The sequence below is a fragment of the Olea europaea genome, unplaced genomic scaffold (genome assembly GCF_002742605.1).
Source record: "Olea europaea var. sylvestris unplaced genomic scaffold, O_europaea_v1 scaffold2515, whole genome shotgun sequence".
Lineage (NCBI taxonomy): Eukaryota > Viridiplantae > Streptophyta > Magnoliopsida > Lamiales > Oleaceae > Olea > Olea europaea.
This window is the reverse complement of record NW_019243398.1, coordinates 54,784-78,960: the sequence shown is the minus strand read 5'-3', so window position 1 is coordinate 78,960 and position 24,177 is coordinate 54,784. Positions and strand designations below refer to the sequence as shown.

At 43.4% G+C, this 24,177-nt stretch overlaps 3 protein-coding genes across 3 annotated transcripts; all 3 read right to left on the bottom strand.

Moving 5' to 3' along the window:
* Positions 1–5,092: 5,092 nt before the first annotated feature.
* Positions 5,093–5,678, bottom strand: LOC111382525 (early nodulin-like protein 3). The gene is made up of 3 exons (XM_023006530.1): positions 5,449–5,678; positions 5,184–5,352; positions 5,093–5,098 (listed from the first exon to the last, which is right to left on the bottom strand). Exons 1-3 carry the CDS (start codon positions 5,676–5,678, stop codon positions 5,093–5,095), a joined length of 405 nt encoding a protein of 134 aa, XP_022862298.1.
* A 1,964-nt stretch (positions 5,679–7,642) lies between these two features.
* LOC111382524 (early nodulin-like protein 1) lies at positions 7,643–8,281 on the bottom strand. Its single transcript, XM_023006529.1, has 2 exons — positions 8,053–8,281; positions 7,643–7,974 (listed from the first exon to the last, which is right to left on the bottom strand). Exons 1-2 carry the CDS (start codon positions 8,279–8,281, stop codon positions 7,643–7,645), a joined length of 561 nt encoding a protein of 186 aa, XP_022862297.1.
* Positions 8,282–22,480: 14,199 nt separating this feature from the next.
* LOC111382523 (early nodulin-like protein 3) lies at positions 22,481–23,273 on the bottom strand. Its single transcript, XM_023006528.1, has 2 exons — positions 23,184–23,273; positions 22,481–22,753 (listed from the first exon to the last, which is right to left on the bottom strand). The coding sequence occupies exons 1-2, from the start codon at positions 23,271–23,273 to the stop codon at positions 22,481–22,483; spliced, it is 363 nt and encodes a 120-aa protein (XP_022862296.1).
* Between the last annotated feature and the right edge of the window lie 904 nt (positions 23,274–24,177).

Sequence of the window (24,177 nt, the reverse complement as noted above, 5' to 3'; positions counted from 1 at the left end):
AAAAATCAGGTTGCGTCCCTGCCGTAGCGAGGACACGTCCTGGACTTGGCCCACACACCGTGTCCTAGTGGAGCTGAAGAACATTGCCAGAAGAGTCAAAAGATAGAGGTTATGGTTCCGTCCGATAAACATGCCTCCGACCACCAATCTACAGTGCAGGCACCTTCTCCTCATCATCACCATCACCACTACCACACACCGACACAAGCCTCGACTAATGGTGGTACTGTCTGAAGGTGGCGGAGGGGTTTGTTTGTGGCACTGGGAAGTAGGAAGTTTGGTTTTGTTGTATATACTAGTTTTATTATTTATGGGTTGTAGCGTTGAGCTACATTTTATTTTCATTATTCTTTACCATGGCTCGAACATGTTCGGGACATGACCTACACACCGTGACCTAGAAACTGATGATAAATTCTTGAAAATCAGGCTACTTCTAGGACATGGCCTGCACATCATGCCCAAAAACATCTCAGAAATGCCTGAAAATTAGGCTTCGTCCCTGCTGTAGCCTGGACGCGTCCCGGACAAGGCCTGCAAATCGTGTCCAAAAAATTGCTTAGAAATACGTGAAAATCTTTATGTGTCCCTAAAGCATCTTCGACATGGCCTGCACACCGTGTCCCAAAAACTACCTGGAAACTAAGCTACATCCTTGTCATGGCCCAGACGTGTCCTGGACGTTGCCTGAACACCGTGTTCCAGAAACTACCTAAAAATACCTGAAAGTTTGGATGCGTCCGTGGCATCCTGGACTGGCCTGCACACCGTGTCCTAGAAACTGCCCGAAATTGCCTGAAAATCAAGCTCCATCCCTACCTTGGCCATGACGCATCCCGGACGTGGCTTGCACACCGTGCCCAAAAACTTCCCAGAAAAGCTTGAAAATCAAGCTGCGTCCCTGCCGTGGCGAGTCATGACTTAACACGACGCCTCGACCGGAAGTACATGCTCGTACTCGGAGGTGCCATTAGACATGGAGGTATGTGCCGTACCGGAGGTACCATTAGACATACAAACATTAACATAAATCTTCATTTACTAGAAACTTATAACTTAACATGAATTAACACTTTGCACCTCTACCTACCTTGATTGATGCTTTGAACCTTGTTGAAAAATGCACTCCTTTGCCGTTTCAAAAAAACACTCTGTTAAGAATTGATGCTTGGAAAACACTTCTTGATAGCACCAAAACTTCCAGGAAAAACTAATTTTTCTCCCTCTCATTTCTCTTTTTTCTAGACTTGAAAACTCTCTTTTATGCTTAGAAGCTTTTATCTCGGTGCGAAAAATGTGTATGCATTGGGGCCTATTTATAGGTGAAAATCTCACAACTTAAGGGCAAATGAAGGGCATAATACTCATTAATACAGGTGCCATTTATGTGGGAGTTATAGGTTTAAGAAGGTGCTAGAAAATCGTGTAGGAATTTGACTTTTCATATTCCGCGCACTTCGATTGATATTGCAAAGCCTTTAGTATTTCTATCATAACTTCTTCTTCCAAATTGAATTGAGGTAATTCAAAGTGTGTTGGAAAGCTAACTCAAAGAGCTACAACTTTTCTTGAGATATCATTTTCCAAATCGAATGTTTTCTATGTCGTAAATGGGTCTCAAATGAGACTAAAAATATGAAGTATACTTTAGCCATCCAATATTCATGTCTTAGGTCACTAAGGTGTTTAAAATTATTTAGGGTTTGACATAGGTAGTTTTCTGGTGCATGGTGTGTAGGCAATGTCCGAGACGCGTCTAGGTCGCGGTGGGAAGCAACCTAATTTCAAGGCATTTTTAGGTAGTTTTCTGGGACACAGTGTGCAAGTCACGTCCACGACGCGTTAGGGACGCAGCTTGATTTTTAGGCATTTCTTGGCAGCTTTTGGGACACGGTGTGCAGGCCATGAACGGGATGCATTTGGGCGACGGCAGGGACACAGCATGATTTTCAGGGATTTTTAGGAAGTTTTTGGCCACGGTGTGCAGGCCATGTATGGGACATGTCCTGACCGCGGTAGGAACGCCGCCTGATTTTCAGGCATTTGTATGCAGTTTGTGAGCATGGTGTGCCGGCCATATCTAGGACGCGTTCTTTCCGTGGTAAGGAGCAGCCCGATTTTCAAGCATTTCTTGGCATTTTCTGGGACTCGATGTCCAGGCCATGTCCGGGACGCGTCATAGCCACAGTAGGGATGGAGCCTGATTTTCAAGCAATTCTGGGCAGTTTATGGGACACGGCGTGCAAGGCATGTCCAGGATGCAACAGGGACGCATCCTGACTTTGAGGTATTTTTAGACTGTTTCTGGAACACAGTGTGCAGGCAATGTTCAGGATGCATCTGGGCCACGGCAGGGATGCAGTCTGGTTTCCAGGCATTTCTTGGCAGTTTCTGGGACACGGTGTGTAGGCCATGTCCAGGATACTGTAGGGACACATCCTGATTTTCATGTATTTCTAGGCAATTTCTTGGACACGGTGAGCAGGCAATTTTAGGGACGCGTCGGGCTTGCTGCAGGGATGCAGCCTAATCTCTAGGCATTTCTGGGAATTTTTTGGGCACGGTGTGTAGGCCACGTCCAGCGCGCGTCCTGACCGCAATGGGGATGCATCCTGATTTTCAGGTATTTGCAGGCAGTTTGTGGCACGGTGTGCAGGCCATGTCCGGGACGCATCCTAGCCTCGGTTGGGATGCAGCCTGATTTTATGCATTTCTTGGCAATTTCTAGGACTCGGAGTGCGGCCATGTTCGGGATGTCTCATGGCCACGGTAGGGATGGAGCCTAATTTTCTGGCGATTCTAAGCAGTTTTTGGGATGCAGTGTGCTGGCCATGTCCAAGATGTGGCAGGAACGCATCCTGAATTTTAGGTATTTTTAGGTAGTTTCTGGAACATGGTGTGCAAGCAATGTTTGCGACGCATCTGGGCTATGGCAAGGATGCAGCCTGGTTTCTAGGCATTTCTAGGCAATTTTTGGGGCACGGTGTGCAGGCCATATCCAGGATGCTGCAGACACACGTCCAGATTTCACGTATTTCTAGGCAATTTCTTAGACACGATGTGCAGGCAATTTTCGAGACGCGTCGGTGCTGCTGCAGGGATGCAGCCTAATTTTTAGGCATTTATAGGCAGTTTTCTAGGACATGGTGTATAGGCCATGATGGGGACGCGTCCGGGCCACGGCAGGAACGCAGCTTGATTTTCAGGCATTTCTGGGAAGTTTTTGGGCACGGTGTGCAGGCCACATTTCGGATGCGTCGTGGCCAAGGCAGGGATGGAGCTTGATTTTCAGGCAATTTTGGGCAGTTTCTAGGACACGGTGTGCAGGCCATGTCCAGGATGCCACGGACGCATCCAAACTTTCAGGTATTTTTAGGCAGTTTCTGGAACACGGTGTTCAGGTAATGTCCGAGACACGTCTGGACCACGGTAGGGATGCAGCCTAGTTTCCAGGTAGTTTCTGGGATACGGTGTGCAGGCTATGTTGAAGATGCTCCAGGGACACACAAAGATTTTCACGTATTTCTAGGCAATTTTTTTGATACGATGTGCAAGCCTTGTCCGGGACGCGTCCAGACTACGGCTGGGACACAGCTTGATTTTTAGGCATTTCTGAGAAGTTTTTGGGCACGGTGTGCAGACCATGTCCTAGAAGCAGCCTGCACTAACACCCTATATTTATAAGGTCCAAAATAAAAGTTATAATTAGAATAAAATAGATCTTTTAAACTAAATAAGACTCATATATGTATCATGATAGTACTAAATAATCAGAAATAATTTTCTCATTATTTTACAACACTCCCTATTTGGTGATTATTTGTACAATAACCATCTCATTGAAACCATGTTTGACAAAAAAATCCTATGGGACAAAAATGCCAACAAATTAAAAAAGAGACAAATAAATTGGAGTAATAAAATGATGTTTCGTTAAGACATTGTCAAGAAAATCCAGTGAGATAAAACTGATTTTAATTCTTATATCAAGTTATTAATGTCTCGTACATCAATGTCTTCAATATTACAATTTCTGGTGAAGCACCGCATTGTCTTGCATAGTCTTTAAATAACACTGTCTTTATAAGGGATATTTTATCAATATTTGATAACTGTAGTGATATGATAATTTAAAAAATAGCTGTTGTTGATAATCAAATAGGGGCTTAAATAGAATGATTTTTTAATAAATATTTCTTCTTGTTAGAAGATCATCTTACAAGAACTTCCCCAAAAAAAAAAAAAAAGATTCAATATGATTTTCTCAAAAAGCTCTTTTTAGAAGAATCAAAAGTAAAAGTCGAAGCAAAAATTATCCCAAATATATCCTAACCCGGTTAGTTAAAACTATGATAGTGTTCCGTGATTGTTAAACCTTGAAGGATTGTTGATATGGCACTTTATTTGATTGAAATTTTATTATGAATTCGGTGACTAATCAACAATAAAAATGGTAAAATTTAATTATTAAATTGGATATCGAGCTTCTCACGAAAGTGTTCTCAAAACAGTCAAAACACGAGGATTAAAAGATCTTTCTAAATTAATTACAATTGACGCGATCACAGTGGTACTTAGTACCGTGCTTATTTTGAAGCAACAATGTATTAATGTTTCATTCCCAATTAATGCAGAAAATATGTTAAAGTTGGGAAAATCTTTTGTCAAATTTTCATTTAGCACATGTTATGTACAAGTTTATATTATAACACAAGGGGAAAAACAAACAAAAAAAAAGAAAAAAATCATCTGGGAAATATATTGTCTTCGTTTGTTAAAGATTATAAAACATTTACAAAGGGGTTAATTTCACAAACGGTCACTAAAACTTGCACGAAAATTACAAAGTGGTCACTAAAGTTTAAAACTTAAGGTAACGATCACTTAAGTTTCGGGTGGCGCTTTAAAAAATGGTCATCGAAGTTTAAAAACTTGTAGAAACGGTCACTGAAGTTTAAAAACTTTCAGAAACGATCACTAAAATTTAGAAACTTACAGAAATGGTCACTGAGAAGTTTCTAGGTCACGATGTGCAGGTCATGTCCGGGACACGTCCAAGCCACGACGAAGAATAATGAAAATAAAATGTAGCTCAACGCTACAACCCATAAAAAATAAAACTAGTATACACAAAAAAACCAAACTTCCCACCGCCCAGTACCCTAAACAAACCCCTTCGCTACCTTTAGACCAGTACCACCGTTAGTCGAGGCTTGCGCCGGTGCATGGTAGTGGTGATGGTGATGATGAGGAGAAGGTGCCTGCACTATAGATTGGTGGTTGGAGCCATGTTTATTGGACAGAACCATAACCTCTAGCTTTTGTCCCTTCTGGCATTGTTCTTCAGCTCCACTGATGATGAAAAATGGACCTGATTTTTCTAGTGAAATTGCAGTTTTCCCATCGTGGTGTTATTTTATTAGATTGGCGTTGTTGTAGATTTTGTACTCTTCCTCAGTCACTTCCAGCACTGAATCAGCCTTGGCATCATACTTCAGAACTAAACAATCCCCATTCTGAAAATGAGTTTTCTTAACCCATTTTTTGAACTCGTCAACAGAAGATGGAACTACCCATAAATTATTTTCACCGTCTATTACGAACTCTCTTGCTTCAGAAAGAACACACAGCCAAAACACGACGGTCAAAAATAAGAAAATATACTTGAGTGAAGCCATTTTAAGTGATAAACCGAGAGATTTTCAAATAAAATTTGAGTAATTTCGTAGATAATAGAATAGAATGGTTTAGGGTTTAGGGTTCAAGGTTTTGGGTTCAGGTCCAGGGTTCAAGGTCCAGGGTCCAGCGTTGGTTTAGGGCTTAGGGTTTAGGGTTCAGGATTTCAGGGACACGGTGTGCAGGACATGTCCAGGACGAAGACTTATTTTCAAGCATTTCTAGGAAGTTTCTGGGACACGGTGTGCAGGCCATGTCCAGGACGCGTCTTGGCTACGGCAGGGACGCAACCTGATTTTCAGGCATTTCTCGACAGTTTGTGGGCACAGCATGCAGGCCATGTCCGGGACGCGTCCTGGCCGCGGCAGGGATGCAGCCTGATTTTCATGCATTTCTAGCCAATTTGTGGGCACAGTGTGCAGGCAATGTTTGGGACGCTTCCCGGCCATGTTAGGGACGTAAGTAGATTTTCAACCAAATGAAGGAAGCACGATGTGCAAGCGATATCTGGGACGCAGGTACGTCCTGAGCATTCTGGGCAGTTTTTGGGACACGGTGTGAAGGACATATTTGGGACAAGTCATGGGCACGTCAGGGACGTAACATGATTTTATGGATTTTTCGACAGTTTCTAGGCATTGTGTGCAGGCCATGTCCAGGACGCATCCTGGCCGCGACAGGGACGTAACCTACTTTTCAAGCATTTCTAGGCAGTCTTTGGGTCACGATGTGCAGGCTATATCTAGGACGTGTCCGAGCCACGGCATGGACGGAGCCTGGTTTTCAAGCATTTTAGGGCTATTTTTGGGCACGATGTGTAGGCCTTGTCCAGGACGCGTCCTGATTGCGGTAGGTACGCAACTTGATTTCCAGGTATTTCTAGGCAGTTTTTGGGGCACGGTGTACAGGCCATGTCCAGGACGCGTCCTGATCGCGGTAGGTACGCAACCTGATTTTCAGGTATTTCTAGGCAGTTTCTGGGGCACGATGTGCAGGCCATGTTCGGGATGCGTCCTGATTGCGGTAGGTATGCAACCTGATTTCCAAGCATTTCTAGGTAGTTTTTGGGCATGGTGTGCAGGCAATGTCCAGGATACAGCAAGGACGCAACTTGATTTTCAAGTATTTCTAGGCAATTTTTGGGAAGCGGTGTGCAGGCCATGTTCAGGACGCATCCTGATTGTGGCAGGGACGCAGCCTGATTTTTAGGCATTTCTAGGCAGTTTCTGGGATATGGTGTGCAGTGAATGTCCAGGATACAGTAGGGATGCAGCCTGATTTTCATGTAATTCTAGGCAGTTTCTGGGAAGCAGTGTGCAAGCCATGTCCAGGATGCATCTAGGCCGCGACAAGGAAGCAGCCTGATTTCCAGGCATTTCTAGGCAGTTTTTGGGATATGGTGTGCAGGCCATGTACAGGACGCGACAGGGATGCAACCTGATTTTCAGGCATTTGTAGACAGTTTCTAGGACACGGTGTACAGGCTATGTTCGGGATACGGTAGGGATGTAGCCTGATTTTCAGGCATTTTTGGACAATTTCTGGGCACTGTGTCCAGTCCATGTTCAGGACGTATCTTGGCCACGGTAGGGATGTAGCCTGATTTTTAGACATTTCTGGGAAGTTTTTGGGCACAGTGTGCAGGCCATGTCCGGGATGTATCCTGGCCGCAGCAAGGACGCAGCCTGATTTTTAGGCATTTCTAGGCAGGTCATGTCCGGGTCACGTCGGGGACAGAGCCTGATTTTCAAGTATTTCTTGGCAAATTTTGAACATAGTGTACAGGCCATGGCCAGGACGTGTCCTGGCCAGGTAGCGACGCAACCTGATTTTTAGGCAGTTTGTGGGCACGGTGTGTAGGCTATGTCCGGACAACAGTAGGGACGCAGCCTGATTTCCAAGCATTTCTAGGTAATTTCTAGGTCATAGGGTTTAGGGTTTTGGGGTTTTTTTAATTAATTTAGAATTAAAAGCATGAAGCATATACATGACAAAGAATAATGAAAATAAAATGTAGCTCAATAGTACAACACATGAATAATAGAACTAGCCTACACAACAAAACCAAACTTCCCACCGTCGCAGTGCCACAAATAAACCCCTCCGCCGCCTTCAGACCAGTACAACCGTTAGTCGAGGCTGGCGCTGATGGATGGTAGTGGTGATGTTGATGATGAGGAGAAGGTGCCTGCACTGTATATTGGTGGTCGGAGCAATGTTTATCGAACAGAACCATAACCTTTAGCTTTTGACCCTTCTTGCAATGTTCATCAGCTTCACTGATGAAGAAAAATGGACCTAATTTTTTCAATGAAATTGTAGTTTCTCCATCATGGTGTTATTTTATTGGATTGGCATTGTTGCAGATTTTGTAGCCTTCCTCAGTCACTTCCAGCACTGAATCAGTCTTGGAATCATACTTCAGAACTAAAGAATCCCCAATTTGAAAACGAGTTTTCTCAACCCATTTGTTGAACTCATCAACAAAAGATGGAACTGCCCATAAATTATTTTCACTGCCTACTACGAACTCTCTTGCTTCAGAAAGAATACACAGCAAAAACATGACGGTCGAAAATAAGAAAATATTTTTGATTGAAGCCATTTTAAGCGAATAATCGATAGATTTTCAAATAAAATTTGAGTAATTTTGTAGACAATAGAATAGAATGGTTTAGGGTTTTTTTTTTTTAGTAAAGACATCCACACATCCTTAATGACTTTTTAGGGTCCACCAAGGAAGGTCGATGGGGGTTAAGGGTTCCCTAACCATGTTTATTTCATAAAAATCAAGAGTACATAGAAAGAGGGGGGCATAAACCTGACCTCCAAAAAGCAACAGTGCAACAAATGAAAAATTAAAAATGAACAAAGTAAATGAGGAAGTACTACTTCCTTGTACAAGAAAAATGAAATAATGATTGCCTAAACTACAAAACTCTAAAGCTTGGTAATCCATATCTGTCGACTTGCACCAACGCCTTAATCTGTCGAGGCAGCTCAAGTGGTCCATATTCTTGGTAATGCTGGTGATCCTAGCCCTCTAAAGCAAGAGAATCTGCAACCTGGTTACCTTCTCTGTAGATGAGAGAAACTGTGTCTCTGTCAAGGCAAATGAAGTCTTTGATCTGTCTTAGAATACCCTGAATCGTCCATGGTCCTCCACCTTTGGTGATGCAGTGAATGGCCAGCGTTGAATCTACCTCAATCCAAATAGCTGATATCCCAAGCCCTTTGGCCAATAAAATCCCATCTAGTATAGCTCTGAGCTCAGCCACCAAAATCAAACATGTGCCATACGATGCTGAAAATACCCTGATGTAGTATCCTGTGTGATCCCTAACGATGCCTCCACCACTCGCAATTCCGTCCTTGACGCATCCATCAGTGTTGATCTTATAGGATCCTATTGGTGGAGTACGCCAAACAACCATAATTGGTGGTGGTGGGATAGGATGGGTTATAGAAATGCCAAAAAGGGGTGCAAGTGACACATCCCCTCGCCAATGCACAACTCGGAACAGTCTTCCCATATGAAGAAAATAGATCACCATATGAACACCCCTATGTTTTGCATCATTCCTCTCAGTCCATAGAAATCAAAATATCAGTAGAGGAATGATAGTACGAATGTGCCCACGACTAACATGTTGCCCAGAATACCGCCATCTCTGGAACCTTTGTCGGACCCCCTCCCCTGAAGTCATAGGTATCAGAAAGATGTCTCCAAAGTGCTGCCATACCTGGTCGGAGATTCTGCTCTCGTGAAAATATGATTGATGGTTTCAATCTCAGAACAACACTGACAAGAGAAGCCAATTGACACCCAATCCTCCTCTGAATAATCACATCTACAGGAATGAGATCCTACCACAGTCTCCAACAGAAGAATGAAATAGTGGTAGGCAAAATTGGGCTCCACAGTAATCGATACGAATCTTGAGGCTGGCGAACCGAACGAACAAGCTGCCATGCTGATTTGGTGGTAAAGTTACCATGCGATGTAATCCTCCAAACAATTTCAGGGTTCAAGGTCCAGGGTTCAGGATTCAGGGTCCAGGGTCCAAGATTCACGGTTTAGGGCCCAAGGCTTAGTGTTTAGGGCTTAGAGTTTAGGGTTTCTGGGACACGATGTGTGGGACATGTCCAGGATGCAGCCTTATTTTTAGGCATTTTAATGTGAACCCACATAGCGTGATCACTAACAAAGCCACAACAAAATGAGAATCAAACCCAAGAAAGCCAATGACAAGGTTTTGGATTAAACCCAATAAACTGGAACCAAGCTACCTGAATCGCCGACAATATTTGGACCTCTTGATTATGCAATTTAAATGAATCTCACTCGGTTGGTTTGAACGCCACAAGATTAATCTTGATAAGTTCACAAGTTGTTCAACGAAGGACGAGAGAAAGCAATTAATGCCTCACGAATAATATTCAATAATATGAGAGTTGTAATGTTTTACAATAAGGAATAAAGTATTTATACTATTCTAGAGAATCTAAGTAAACTAGGAAAAATATCTAAGAATAATGCAAAATTCGTCCGCAATAGCCTAATTATGGTAAAAATCTACTAATAATGAAATTCTATTAAAATAAGGAAAAAACGCGAAAGTCGGAAAAATTCGCCTCGAACTTGACCTATGCAGCCACATAGCTTTAGAGCATGCGGTCATATAGTACAATTGGTCTTCGACTTTAGGACTTCTGTTGGGTGTATGCGACCGCAGGACATTAGACCTATGCGGCCGCATGGTTGAATGCTCTAGCTTCATTTTCTTCAGCTTTAAGGACGTTGATCTAATACTCTTCGTCCTTCGTCCCTAACACGAGACTTGCTCCATTTTACATCTCGAACATTGTTTCATCAACCTTTGCTTTGACGAGCAATCCCATCACCTCTTTCACATGCTTGGCCCTCGATCGCATCATCAGCCCCTCGACTATCAACTGATCTTTTCTCAAGCTCGACTCTAGACTTGACTTTGGTACTTGTGCTTCCTGGATCACATCATCTCCTCCCTCTTTGAAAGGATTCAACCTCGAATCTGCACTTGCATCGAAAAGAGATAAGTCAAAAACATTGAAGGTTGCAGAGAACATTATACTCACCGGGAAGATCTATCTTATAAGCGTTGTTGTTGATCTTCTCAATCACTTGGAACGGTCCATCTCCTCGTGGCAATAACTTTGATTTTCTTTGCTTTGGGAATCACTCTTTCCTGAAATGCACCCAAACACAATCTCCGAGTTCGAAAGTGACATATTTTCGGCCTTTATTTCCTTGTGTTGTGCGTTGATTGTTCTTCCTCTCTATTTGCTCCCTTACCATTTCATGGAGTGTCTTTACCAATTCGGCTTTCTTTTTCCCGTCCAAGCTACCTCGTTCATTCATAGCCAAAGGTATTAAATCCATAGGTGTTAAAGGATTAAAACCATAATCGATTTCAAAATAGTGAAAACGACGTAGTAGAATGCGTGGCCCTATTATATGCAAACTCAATGAAAGGAAATCATTCTTCCCAATTCTTTAGATTTTTATTAACCATAGTGCACAATAGTTGTGTAATTGTTCTATTCACTACTTTAGTTTGACCATTGATTTGTGGGTGACAAGTTGTAGAAAACAATAATTTCGTGCCTAACTTATTCCACAAGAGCAGCCAAAGGTGACTAAGAAACTTAACATCCCTATCGAACACAATACTTTTGGGAACACCAAGCAAACGCACTACTTATTTGAAAAAAAAAGTCCGCAATGTTAGTGGCATCATTGGTTTTGTGACATGGTATAAAGTGTGCCATTTTACTAAACCTATCCACCTCAACAAAAATTGAATCACAGCCCTTTTTAGTCCTAGGCAAACCTAACACAAAATCCATTGAAATGTCAACCCAAGGTTCGCTAGGTACCAGTAAAGTTGTATAATGTCCATGAGGTAAAACCTTTGATTTACCCTTTTTATAAGTTATGCAACGACTACAACTTCGTTCTACGTCAATCTTCATTTTAGGCTAATAAAAGCGTTCATTTAACATGTCTAAAGTCTTTACTACCCTAAAATGACCCATTAAACCCCCACTATGTGCCTCCCTAACCAACAATTCATGCATTGAGCAATTAGGAACACACAATTTATTTTCTCGAAACAAATACCCCTCATGGTTAAATAACTTGTCAATAGCCCCCTTATTACATGAATTGTAGATGTTAGAAAAATCCAAATCGTTTTCATACATGTCCTTAACTTACTCAAAACCAAGTAATTTCGCACTTAAAGAAGTAAGAAGCACATACCTTTGCGACAAGGCATGGGCTACTATGTTTTCCTTGCCTTGTTTATATCTAATGACATATGGAAAAGTCTCTATGAATTCCATCCAACGTGCATGTCGTTTGTTCAACTTACTTTGACCTCGCAAATGTTTCAATGATTTATGGTCGGTGTGAATAACAAACTAGAGAATAAAGCTCGAACTAGTAAATTACCTCTTTGGCAAAGGCTCGAACTAGAGCTGCCCCACTTAGTTTCTCGCTAAAGTATGCTATATGCCTCTTTTCCTGCATTCCGGAAACACATCATCAAATTCCTGCAATAAAGAAGTAACTAAACTAGGGAGGGATGTGTTAGACTCTTCAAAATTGAGGAGTGATTCCTTATATACCAAAAGAATCATTTGTTGTCTCTCCACTATCGCCTTTTTCAATTCACTCCCTTTTGCAAAGAAATTTATTTTCGGCTTTTCTCTCCTCTGGAAAGACTCTCTTTGTTTTCTCTCATTTGGCCCCACTCTTTTTTCTTCCTCACCGGCCACCCCACTATTTTCTCTCTTTTTCTCTAACTTTCTCCCGCTCTTTTCTTCCTCATTTTTCAATTTGATTTGGTCCTCATACACTTGTCCCGGTGTTAATGGCGCAAGAGTGATGACTTTCCTTCTTTCACAAAACTATATTTAATCTTATACCCATCATGTATTGTTTTCCTATCATATTGCCAAGGTTGTCCCCAACAAAATATGCCCCGCATGCATAGGTACAACATCACATAACACCTCATCATGATAATTCCTAATGGAAAAATTAATCAATACCCTTTTTTTCACCTTAACCTCTTGCAACCTATATGGTCTAGGATGTTTTAATAGTGTTAATCCTAATTTTTCCACTACATTAGTGCTAGCTACATTTGTACAACTTCCACCATCAATTATTGCACTGTATACCTTCCCGTTGACATGACACCGTGTGAGGAATATATTTATCGCTGCTGCTCCAAGTCATCCACCTTGATTTGAGCGCTAAGTGCTCGCCTCGTGACCAACAACTCCCCAACTGCATACTCCATGGTGTTTTCCTCATCAATGTCCTCCAACTCCTGCATGTCTTCATAATAACCTTTACTCTCGGTCTCCACTTCCCTGCTGTCTTGCAAAATCATGGTTCTTTTATTTGGACATTGTAAAGCAATGTGTCGAACTCCCAAGCAACGAAAACACTTGATGTCTCGATTCCTTGATGGCTAGAATTCTACCTTTGGTGTAGTCTTGCTAGCTCCTTCCTCCTTTTCTCTCGGTACCTCCAGTCTTACTCTTGCATCAGCTCCATCTCCTTTATTATTTTCCCACTTTGGCTTCTAAGAAGGATTAGAAACCGAAGATCCACCTTGATACCTTACTGTCCCCTTTCACTTCAATTACTTTTCCACCTTCATGGCCACATGTAGCATGTCTTCAATCTCCACATAATGTTATAGTTCCACTACATTGGCGATGTCCTTATTCAATCCCCTTAAAAATCGAGCCATAGTGGCTTCCCTATCGTCTTCCACGTTCGCCCTAATCATAAGCATCGCCATCTCCTTATGGTAATCCTCTACACTCCTAGTGTCTTGATCTAGATTTTGTAACCGTTGATGAAGCTCCAAGTAATAGTGATTAGGTACAAGCCATTTCCGCATTAACATCTTCAACTCCTCCCAAGTATTTATAGGTTGTGCCCCAATCCTTCGCGTCATCGTCACCACTTGATCCCACCAAGTTATTGCATAGTCAGAGAACTCAAGAACCGTAATTTTCACTTTTTTCTCCCTCGAGTAGTTGTGGCAGTCGAATATCAACTCAATCTTCTTCTCCCACTCTAAGTACGCCTCCGGATCACTCCTCCCTTTGAAAGAATGAATGGTCATTTTAATATTTCCCAAATTACCATCTAAGTCACACCTTAAATTAATCTTACCACTCTGCCTTTTACCACTCGTTGCTTTCACTACGTGCTTCAAAAACAAATTGGAACTCAACAAAGGAATTAGTCTCGTGAAACCCAAATCGAATTCAAGTGAGATTACAAAACAAAGAAGGACTCGAATTTGGAAGTTTTGAGATTCAAGAAAGTGGTTCTTGAATTGATTTGGACTAAGAAAGACAATTTAAGAAAACAAGGGACTAATTTGCAAATAAATTACAAAAAAATTGAATAGTAGCCGTGAATGGTACTTTTTTCGAATTTTTTTACTTTTTTTCTTTTTCTGCTACTGTATGATGAACAATACATATTCTTTTTTTTTGGGACCCGAACTTTAACTACGACACCAACATAAGAAATGGAAGTTGTTTTGTCCAAAAACAACTTTTGAAGTTTTAGACAAAAAAATTCGGATAAAGCACTCAAGAATTTTACTGGACAGAAGAACAGGAAGAACGAAGAAAAACTAGAAACAAAGACTTGATAAGAATTTAAAAGGGATATAACCTTGAATTGGAGCCTAAGCTCTGATACCAACTGATGTGAACCCGCGTAGCACGATCACTACCAAACCCACAACAAATTGAGAATCAAACCCAAGAAAGCCAAAGACAAGGTTTTGGATTAAAGCCAATAAACTAGAACCAAGCAACCCGAATCGCCTACAATATGCGGACCTCTTGATTACACAATTTAAATGAATCTCACCCAGTTGATTTGACTACCACAAGATTAATCTTGATAAGTTCACAAGTTGTTCAATGAAGAACAAGACAAAGCAATTAATGCCTCATGAATAATATTCAATAATATCAGAGTTGTAATGTTTTACAATAAGGAATAAAGTATTTATACTACCTTAGATATCCTAAGTAAACTAGGAAAAATATCTAAGAATAATGCAAAATTCGTTCACAATAGCCTAATTATGGTAAAAATCTACTAATAATGAAATTCTATTAAAATAAGGAAAAAGATGCAAAAATTGGAAAAATTCGCCTCGGACTTGGCCTATGCGGCCGCATAGCTTTAGAGCATGTGGTCACATAGTGTAATTGGTCTATGACTTTGGGACTTCTGCTGGGTCTATACGACTGCAGGACTTTAGACCTGTGCGACAGCATGGTTTAATGCTCCAGCTTCATTTTTTCAGCTTTAAACACGTTGATCCAATACTCTTCGACCTTCGTACTCAACATGAAACTTGCTCCATTTTGCATCCCAAACATTGTTTCATCAATCATTACTTTGACAACCAATCCCATCACCTCTTTCACATGCTTGGCCCTCGATCGCATCATCAGCTCCTCGACTATCAACGAATCTTTAATCGGGCTCGACTCTGGACTTGACTTTGGTACTTATGCTTCCTTGATCACATCACATTTCTAGGCAATTTTTAAGACACGATGTGTAGGCCATGTTCCTGCACGTCTTGGCTGCGATAGGGACGCAACTTCATTGTCAGACATTTCTAGGCAGTTTGTGGGCACAATGTGCAGGCCATGTCCGGGATTTCAGGTGTATCTAGGAAGTTTGTGGGCATGGTGTGTAGGCAATGTTCGTGATGCTTCCCGACCATGTTAGGGACATAAGCAGATTTTCAACCCAATAAAGAAAGCACGGTGTGGAGGCCATGTTGGGGGAGCAAGCACGTTCCCAAGCATTCTGGACAGTTTCTAGGACATGGTGTGTAGGCCACATTCAGGACAAGTTATGGTCATGGCAGGGACGCAGCTTGATTTTCAGGCATTTTTTTATAATTTCTGGACACTGTGTATAGTCCATGTCAAGGACGCATCCTGACTGCAACAGGGACGCAGCCTAATTTTTAGGTGTTTCTAGACAGTTTCTGGGTCACGGTGTATAGGCCAGGTCCAGGACACGTCCGAGCCACGACAAGTATGGAGCCTGATTTTCAGGCATTTCAGGGCAATTTTTGGGCACGGTGTGCAGGCCATGTCCGGGACGCATCCTGAATGAAATAGGAACCCAACCTAATGTTTAGGCATTTGTAGGTAGTTTCTAGGACACGGTGTGGAGGCAATGTCCAGGATACGGTAGGGACACATCCTGATTTTCATGTATTTTTAGGTAGCTTCTGGAAAGCGATGTGCGGACCATATTTGGGATGCTTCTGGACTGCGTCCGGGATGCAACTTGATTTCCAGGCATTTCTAGGCAGTTTTTGGGATACGATGTACAGGTCATGTCCGGGACATGATAGGGATGCAGAATGATTTTTGGCACTTCTGGGCACAGTATGCAGGACATGTCCGAGACGTGTCCTGGCTACGACAGGGACACAGCCTGATTTCCAGGCATTTCTAGAAAATTTGTGGGCACGGTGTGTAGGCAATGTTCGGGATGCTTCCCGGCCATGTTAAGGATGTAAGCAGATTTTCAACTAAACGAAGGAAGCATGGTGTACAGGCTATGTCAAGGGCATAGGCACATTTCCAAGCATACTGGGTAGTTTTTGGGACACGATGTGCAAGCCATATTCGAGACAAGTTAAGGCCACGACAGGTATGCAGCTTGATTTTCAGGCATTTTTTGACAGTTTCTAGGCACTTTGTGCAGGCCATGTCTAGGATGCATCCTAGCCGTGACAGGGGCGCATCTTGATATTTAGGCATTTCTAGGCAGTTTTTAGGTTACGATGCACAGGCCATGTCCAGTACGCGTTTAAGCCACGTCAGTGATGGAGCCCAATTTTCAGGCATTTAAGGATAGTTTTTGGGCACGATGTGCAGGCCATGATCGGGACGCGTCCTGATTGCTGCAGGAATGCAACTTGATTTCCAGACATCTCTAGGCAGTTTTTAGGACACTGTGTGCAGGCAATGTCTAGGATACGATAGGGACGCAGCATGATTTTCATGTATTTCATGCATTTCGAGGTAGTTTCTGGAAAGCGATGTGCAGCCATGTCCTGGATGCGTCTGGGCCGTGGTAGAGATGTAGCCTGACTTCCAGGCTTTTCTAGGCAGTTTGTGGGCACGGTGTGCAGGCCAAGTCCGGGATGCATCCTGGCCACAACAGAGATGTAGCCTAATTTTTTGGCATTCTAGGCAATTTCTGGGACTCGGTGTGTAGGCCAAGTTTGGGACATGTCATGGCCACGATAGGGACGCAGCCTGATTTCCAGGCAATTTCTAGGTCATAGGGTTTTGGGTTTTTTTTTCATTAATTTAGAATTAAAAGTAGGAAATATATACGTGACAAAGAATAATGAAAATAAAATGTAGTTCAATGTTAAAACCCATGAATAATAAAACTAGTCTACAAAACAAAACCAAACATCCCGTTGTCGTAGTGCCACAAATAAACCCCTCCGCCTCCTTTAGACCAGTGCCGCCGTTAGTCAGGACTGGCACATGTGCATGGTAGTGGTGATGGTGATGATGAAGAGGAGGTACCCATGCTGTAGATTGGTGGCCGGAGCGATGTTTATGAGATAGAACCATAACCTCTAGCTTTTAACCCTTCTGGCAATGTTCTTCAGCTCCATTGCTGAAGAAAAATGGACCTAATTTTTCCAGTGAAATTGTAGTTTCTCCATCATGGTGTTATTTTATTGGATTGGCGTTGTTGCAGATTTTTTAGTCTTTCTCGGTCACTTCCAGCACTGAATCAGTCTTGGAATCATACTTCAGAACTAAAGAATCCCCAATCTAAAAATGAGTTTTCTCAACCCATTTGTTGAACTCGTCAATAGAAGATGGAACTGCCCATAAATTATTTTCACCGCCTACTACGAACTCTCTTACTTTAGAAAGAACACATAGCAAAAACACGACGATCGAAAATAAGAAAATATTTTTGAGTGTAGCCATTTTAAGCGAAAAACCAAAAGATTTTTAAATAAGATTTGAGTAATTTTGTAGACAATAGAATAGAAAGGATCAAGGTTTAGGGTTCAGGGTCCCGGGTCTAGGGTTCAGGGTTCAGCGTCCAAAGTTCAGGGTTCACGGTCTAGGGTTCGGGTTTCAGGGTTTAGGTTTAGGGCTTAGGGCTTAAGGCTTATGGTTTGGGGTTTAGGGTTTAGGGTTTCTGGTACACGGTGTGCAGGACAGTCCAGGACATTGGCTTATTTTCAGGCATTCCTAGGCAGTTTCTGGAACACAATGTGCATCCCATGTCCAGGACCCGTCCTAGCTGCGGCAGGGACGTAGCTTGATTTCTAGGCATTTCTAGGCAGTTCACGGGACACGGTGTGCAGGCCATGTCCATGTTACGGCAGGCACCCAACCTGATTTTCAAGTATTTCTAGGCAGTTTTTGGGACACATTGTACAGGCCATGTTAGGAACATGGCATGAACGTAGCATGATTTTTAGGCACTTCTAAGCACGATGTGTAGGACATGTCAGGGATGCATCCTGGCTGTGGTAAGGACATAGCCTGATTTTCAGGTATTTCATGGCAATTTTTGGGCAAAGTGTGCATGCCGTGTCTGGGACGTGTCCTGGCTGTGGTAGGGATGCAGCCTAATTTTCAGGCATTTCTAGGCAATTTCTAGGACTCGATGTGTAGGCTACGTTCGAGAAGCGACATGGCCAAGGTAGGGACACTGCTTGATTTTCAGGCATTTATGGGTAGTTTTTGGGCATTGTGTGCAGGCCATGTCTCGGACGCGTCCTGTCGCGACTGGGACATAGCCTGATTTTCACTCATTTCTAGGCAATTTTTGGGTCACAGTGTGCAAGCCATGTCCAGGATGCCGCAGGGATGTATCTTTATTTTCATGTATTTCTATGCAGTTTTCTAGGGTACGGTGTGCAGGCATTGTCCTGGACGCGTTAGGGCCGCGACAGGTATGCAACCTGATTTCCAAGCATTCTTAGGCAGTTTCTAGGACACAGTGTGAAGGTTGTGTCCAGGAGCATATGGGATGGAGCTTCATTTTCAGGCGTTTCTAGGTAGTTTCTACGACACGGTGTGCAGGCCATGACCGGGATGCGTCCATGCCACAGCAGGGACGTGGCCTAATTTTCAGTCATTTTTGGGAAGTTTTTGGGCACTGTGTATAGACCACGTCCAGGACGCCTCCTTGCCGCAGTAGGGGGTACAGCCTGATTTTCAGGCATTTGTAGGTAATTTGTGGGTATGGTGTGCAGGCCATGATCGGGACGCGTCCAGGCCACAGCAGGGACGCAACCTGATTTTCTAGCATTTCTTGACAATTTCTGGGACTTGATGTGCAGGCCATGTCCGGGATGCGTCATGGCCACGACAGGGACGGAGACTGATTTTTAGGCCTTTTTTGCAGTTTCTGGGTCACGATGTGCAGGCTATCTCCAGGATGCGACAGGGACGTTTCCTGAGTTTCTGGTATTTTTTGGCAGTTTCTGGAACACGGTGTGCAAGCAATGTTCGGGACGCGTCTGGGCCATGACAGGGATGCAGCCTGGTTTCCAAGCATTTCTAGGCAATTTTTGGGACACGATGTGCAGGCCATGTCTAGGTTGCTACAGGGATACATCCTGATTTTCACGTACTTCTACACAATTTCTTGGACGCGATGTCCAGGTAGTGTCCAAGATGCGTCAGGGCTGCTGCAGGGATGCAACCTGATTTTCAGACATTTCTAGGTAGTTTTTGCGACATGGAGTGCATGCCATGTCTAGGACGCGACAAAGACATAACCGATTTTCAAGCATTTTTGGGCAGTTTCTGGACACGATGTGCAGGCCATGTCTAGGATGCTACAGGGACACGTCTGATTTTCACGTTTTTCTAGCCAGTTTCTTGGACACAAGGTAATTTTTGGGACATGGTATGCAGGCCATGTCCAGGACGCATCCTGATTTTTAGGCATTTCTAGGCAGTTTCTGGGACACTATGTACAGGCCATGTCCAGGACGCTTCCGGGCCACACCAAGGACGAAACCTAATTTTCAGGCATTTCTAGGAAGTTTTTGGGCACAGTGTGCAGGCCATGTCCTAGACGCAGCCTGATTTTCAGGTATATCTTGTCAGTTTCCAGGTCACGTTGTGCAGGTCATGTTCGTGATGCGTCCGGGCTACGGTAGGGACGGAGCCTAATTTTCAGGTAATCCTGGGCAGCTTCTGGGCACGGTATAAAGGCCATGTACGGGGATGCCTCCTGGCCAGGCAGGGATGGGTCCTGATTTTTAGGCATTTCTGGGAAGTTTTTGGGCACGGTGTACTGGCCATGTCCTAGACGTAGCTCGATTTTCAAGCATTTCTCGTTAGTTTTTGCGTCACAGTGTACAGGTCATGTCCAAGACGCGTCCGAGCCATGGCAGGGACAGAGCCTGATTTTTAGGTAATTTTGGGTAATTTCTGGGTACGGTGAACAAGCCATGTCCGGGATGTATCCTGACCTGGTAGGGATACAGCCTGATTTTCAAGCATTTTAGGGAGATTTTGGGCATGGTGTGCAAACCATGTCCTAGACACAGCCTGATTTTTAGGCATTTCTTGTTAGTTTCTAGGTCACGATATGCAGGCCATGTCCGAGACGCGTCCTGGCCAGGGCAGGGACGGAGCTTGATTTTTAGGCAATTTCGGGCAATTGTTGGGCATGATGTACCGGCCATGTCCGGGACGCCCCCTAGCCAGGTAGGGACGCAGCCTGATTTTCAGGCATTTCTAGATAATTTGTGGGAATGGTGTGCTAGCCAAGTCCGGGATGCATCCTGACCGCGGCAGGGATGCCGCCTGATTTTCAGGCTTGTCTATGCAATTTTTGGGACTCGGTGTGTAGGCCAAGTCCGAGATGCGTCATGGCCATGGCAAGGACGTTGCCTGATTTTCTCTGTCATTGTGTGATTTTATTGGATTAGCGTTGCTGCAGATTTTGTAGTCTTCCTCGTTCACTTCCAGCACTGAATGAGTCTTGGAATTATACTTCAGAACTAAAGAATCCCCAATCTGAAAATGAGTTTTCTTAGCCCATTTGTTGAACTCGTCAACAGAAGATGGAACTGCCCATAAATTATTTTCACAGCCCACTACGAACTCTCTTACTTCAGAAAGAACACACAGGAAAAATATGATGATTGAAAATAAGAAACTATTTTTGAGTGATGCAATTTTAACACGGTATGCAAGCAATGTCCATGACGCGTCTGAGCCGCAGTAGGGATGGAACCTGATTTCCAGGCATTTCTAGGTAGTTTTTAGGATACGGTGTGCAGGTCATGTCTAGGACGAGTCAGGGACGCAACCAGATTTTTAGGTATTTCTAGGCAATTTTCTTGGACATGGTGTGCAGGCCATGACTAGGATGCGTTCGGCCGCGACAATGACGTAACCTGATTTTCAGGCATTTCTGGGAAGTTTTTGGGCACGGTGTACAAGCCACGTCCAGGATGCGTCCTAGTTGCCGTAGGGACGCAGCCTGATTTCCAACCATTTGTAGGTAATTTCTGGGACTCGGAATGCAGTCCATGTTCGGGCCTCATCTAGGTCGCGGTAGGATATAGTCTGGTTTCCAGGCATTTCTAGGCAATTTGGGGGGCACGGTGCAGGCCATGTCCAGGATGCTACATGGACACATCCTAATTTTCACGTATTTCTATGCATTTTCTTGGACACGTTGTGCAGGCAATGTTCGGGATGTGGTCAGGGCTACTGCAGGGATACAACCTGATTTCTAGGCATTAGGGGGTAGTTTCTGGGACACGGTGTGCAAGCCATGTCCAAGATGTGGTAGGGATGCAGCCTGATTTTCAAGCATTTTTAGGCAGTTTTTGGGATACGGTGTGCAAGCCAAGTTCGGGGTGCATCCGGGCCATGACGGGGTCGCAGCCTGATTTTCAATCATTTTTGAGAAGTTTTTGGGCATGGTGTGCAAGCCTTGTCCTAGACACAACCTGATTTTTAGTCATTTCTCGTTAGCTTCTAGGTCATAGTGTGTAGGTCATGTCAAGGATGCGTTAGGGCCATAGCAGGGACGGAGCTTGATTTTCAAGAAATTATGGCTAGTTTCTAGGGATGGTGAACAGGCTATGTCCAGGACGCCTCCTGGCTAGGTAGGGATGCAGCCTGATTTCCAGGCATTTCTAGGCAGCTTGTGGACATGGTGTGTTGCCCAAGTTCGAGATGCATCCTGGCCGCGACAGAGACGTAGCCTGATTTTCAGGCATTTCTATGCAATTTCTGGGACTTGGTGCGCAGGCCAAGTTCGGGATGCGTCATGGCCACGGCAGGGACGCAGTCTAATTTTCGGGCATTTCTAGGTAGATTTTGGGTCATAGGGTTTAGGGTTTAGGGTTTTTCTTCAATTAATTTTGAATTAAAAGTAGGAAATATACGTGATAAAGAATAATAAAAATAAATGTAGCTTAACGTTACAACCCATGAATAATAAAATTAGTCTACACAACGAAACCAAACTTCCCACCGTCGCAGTGCCACAAATAAACCCCACCGCCGCCTTTAAACCAGTAACACCATTAGTCGGGGCTGGCGCCAGTGCATGGTAGTGGTGACGGTGATGATGAGGAGAAGGTGCTTGAGCTGTAGATTGGTTACTGGAGCCATTTTTATTGGAAATAACCATAACCTCTAGCTTTTGACCCTTCTAGCAATGTTCTTCAGCTCCACTGATAAAGAAAAATAGACCTAATTTTTCTAGTGAAATTGTAGTTTCTCCACCATGGTGTGATTTTATTGGATTTGCATTTTTGTAGATTTTGTAGTCTTCCTTGGTCACTTCCAGCACTGAGTCAATCTTGGAATCATACTTCAGAACTAAAGAATCCCCAATCTGAAAATGAGTTTTCTTAGCCCATTTGTTGAACTCGTCGACAGAAAATGAAACTGCCCATAAATTATTTTCACCGTCTATTACAAGCTATCTTGCTTCAGAACGAACGCACAACAAAAACATGACAGGCGAAAATGAAAAAATAATTTTAAGTGAAGCCATTTTAATAGGGTGTGCAGGCAATATACATGACGCGTCAGGGCCGCGGCAGAGATGCAACCTGATTTCCAGGCATTTCTAGGCAGTTTCTTAGACACAGTGTGCAGGCCATGTCCAGGACGCATCAAAGATGCAGCCTAATTTTAAGGCATTTCTAGGCAATTTTCGGGACACGATGTGCAGGCCATGACCGAAATGCATCCGGGCCACGGCAGGGACGCAGCCTGATTTTCAGGCATTTTTGGCTAGTTTTTTGGCCACGGTGTGCAAGCCACATTTCGGATGCCTCCTAGCCGTGGTAGGGACACAGCCTGATTTTTAGGCATTTGTAGGCAGTTTGTGGGCACGGTGTGCCGACCATGTCTAGGACGTGTCCTGGCCGCGACAGGGACACAGCCTGATTTTCAGGCATTTCTTGGCAAATTTTGGGACTTGGTGTGAAGTCCATGTCTGGGATGAGTCATGGCCATGATAGGGACGAAGCCTGATTTTCAAGCAATTTTAGGCAATTTTGGGGACACCGTGTGCAGGCCTTATCTAGGATGCGACAGGGACGTATCTTGACTTCCAGGTATTTTTAGGCAATTTCTGGAACAGGTGTGCAGGCGATGTCCGGGACGCGTCTAGGCCGCGACAAGGATGCAGCCTGGTTTTCAGGCATTTCTAGGGAATTTCTGGGACACTCTGTACAGGCCATGTCCAGAATGCTGCGGGGCTACTGCATGGATGCAACCTGATTTCCAGGCATTTGTAGGTAGTTTCTGGGACACAGTGTGTAGGCCATGTCCAGGATATGGCAGGGACACAGGCCATGTCCAGGACGCGTCATGGACACAGTGTGCAGGCAATGTGTCTACGAAATTAAATACCATTCTTATAGCACCTTACAAGTTTATGAGGCTTGACTTATTGCTAAAGGATTTATACAAAGGGGAGGGATCGAAATTGAGGGCTTCATCATATGAATGTCTATAATTGAAGTATTGGTGATAGAGTTGCTGTTAACCCAATGTACCACGAATGAAGAAAATACATTGAGTTGGATTACCACACAGTACAAGAAAAAAAAATTTAATTGGGGAAATTGAGATAATCTACAATGAAATGGGACAACAAATAGGTGGTTATTTACAAAATCACTGGAATAAGTTGTTTTTCACTGACAACTTAGAAAATTTTGAGTTCTTGACATTCACACTCTAACTTTAGAGAAGTATTGAAGGAAAGGAAATCACTTTATATTATGATCAAGGAATATATGCATAGTGCATAGCTGTGGTTTTGAATAATTGTGTGCAAGACATCTAGCAATTATGTCTTAAAGCAATTATAAGAATTCTTGTTATAATTGG

What these genes read in the sequence shown, in the direction of transcription:
- LOC111382524 (XM_023006529.1), bottom strand. Translation starts at nt 8,281, where the DNA reads ATGGCTTCAATCAAAAATATTTTCTTATTTTCGACCGTCATGTTTTTG. An exon ending in GCTGGAAGTGACTGAGGAAG is followed by an intron (nt 7,975 to 8,052) that starts GCTACAAAATCT and finishes TGAAAAAATTAG; the next exon opens with GTCCATTTTTCTTCATCAGT.
- LOC111382523 (XM_023006528.1), bottom strand. Translation starts at nt 23,273, where the DNA reads ATGGACTTCACACCAAGTCCCAAAATTTGCCAAGAAATGCCTGAAAAT. An exon ending in CAGGACACGTCCTAGACATG is followed by an intron (nt 22,754 to 23,183) that starts GTCGGCACACCG and finishes GAAGCAAGATAG; the next exon opens with CTTGTAATAGACGGTGAAAA.
- LOC111382525 (XM_023006530.1), bottom strand. Translation starts at nt 5,678, where the DNA reads ATGGCTTCACTCAAGTATATTTTCTTATTTTTGACCGTCGTGTTTTGG. An exon ending in CTGGAAGTGACTGAGGAAGA is followed by an intron (nt 5,353 to 5,448) that starts GTACAAAATCTA and finishes TTTCATCATCAG; the next exon opens with TGGAGCTGAAGAACAATGCC.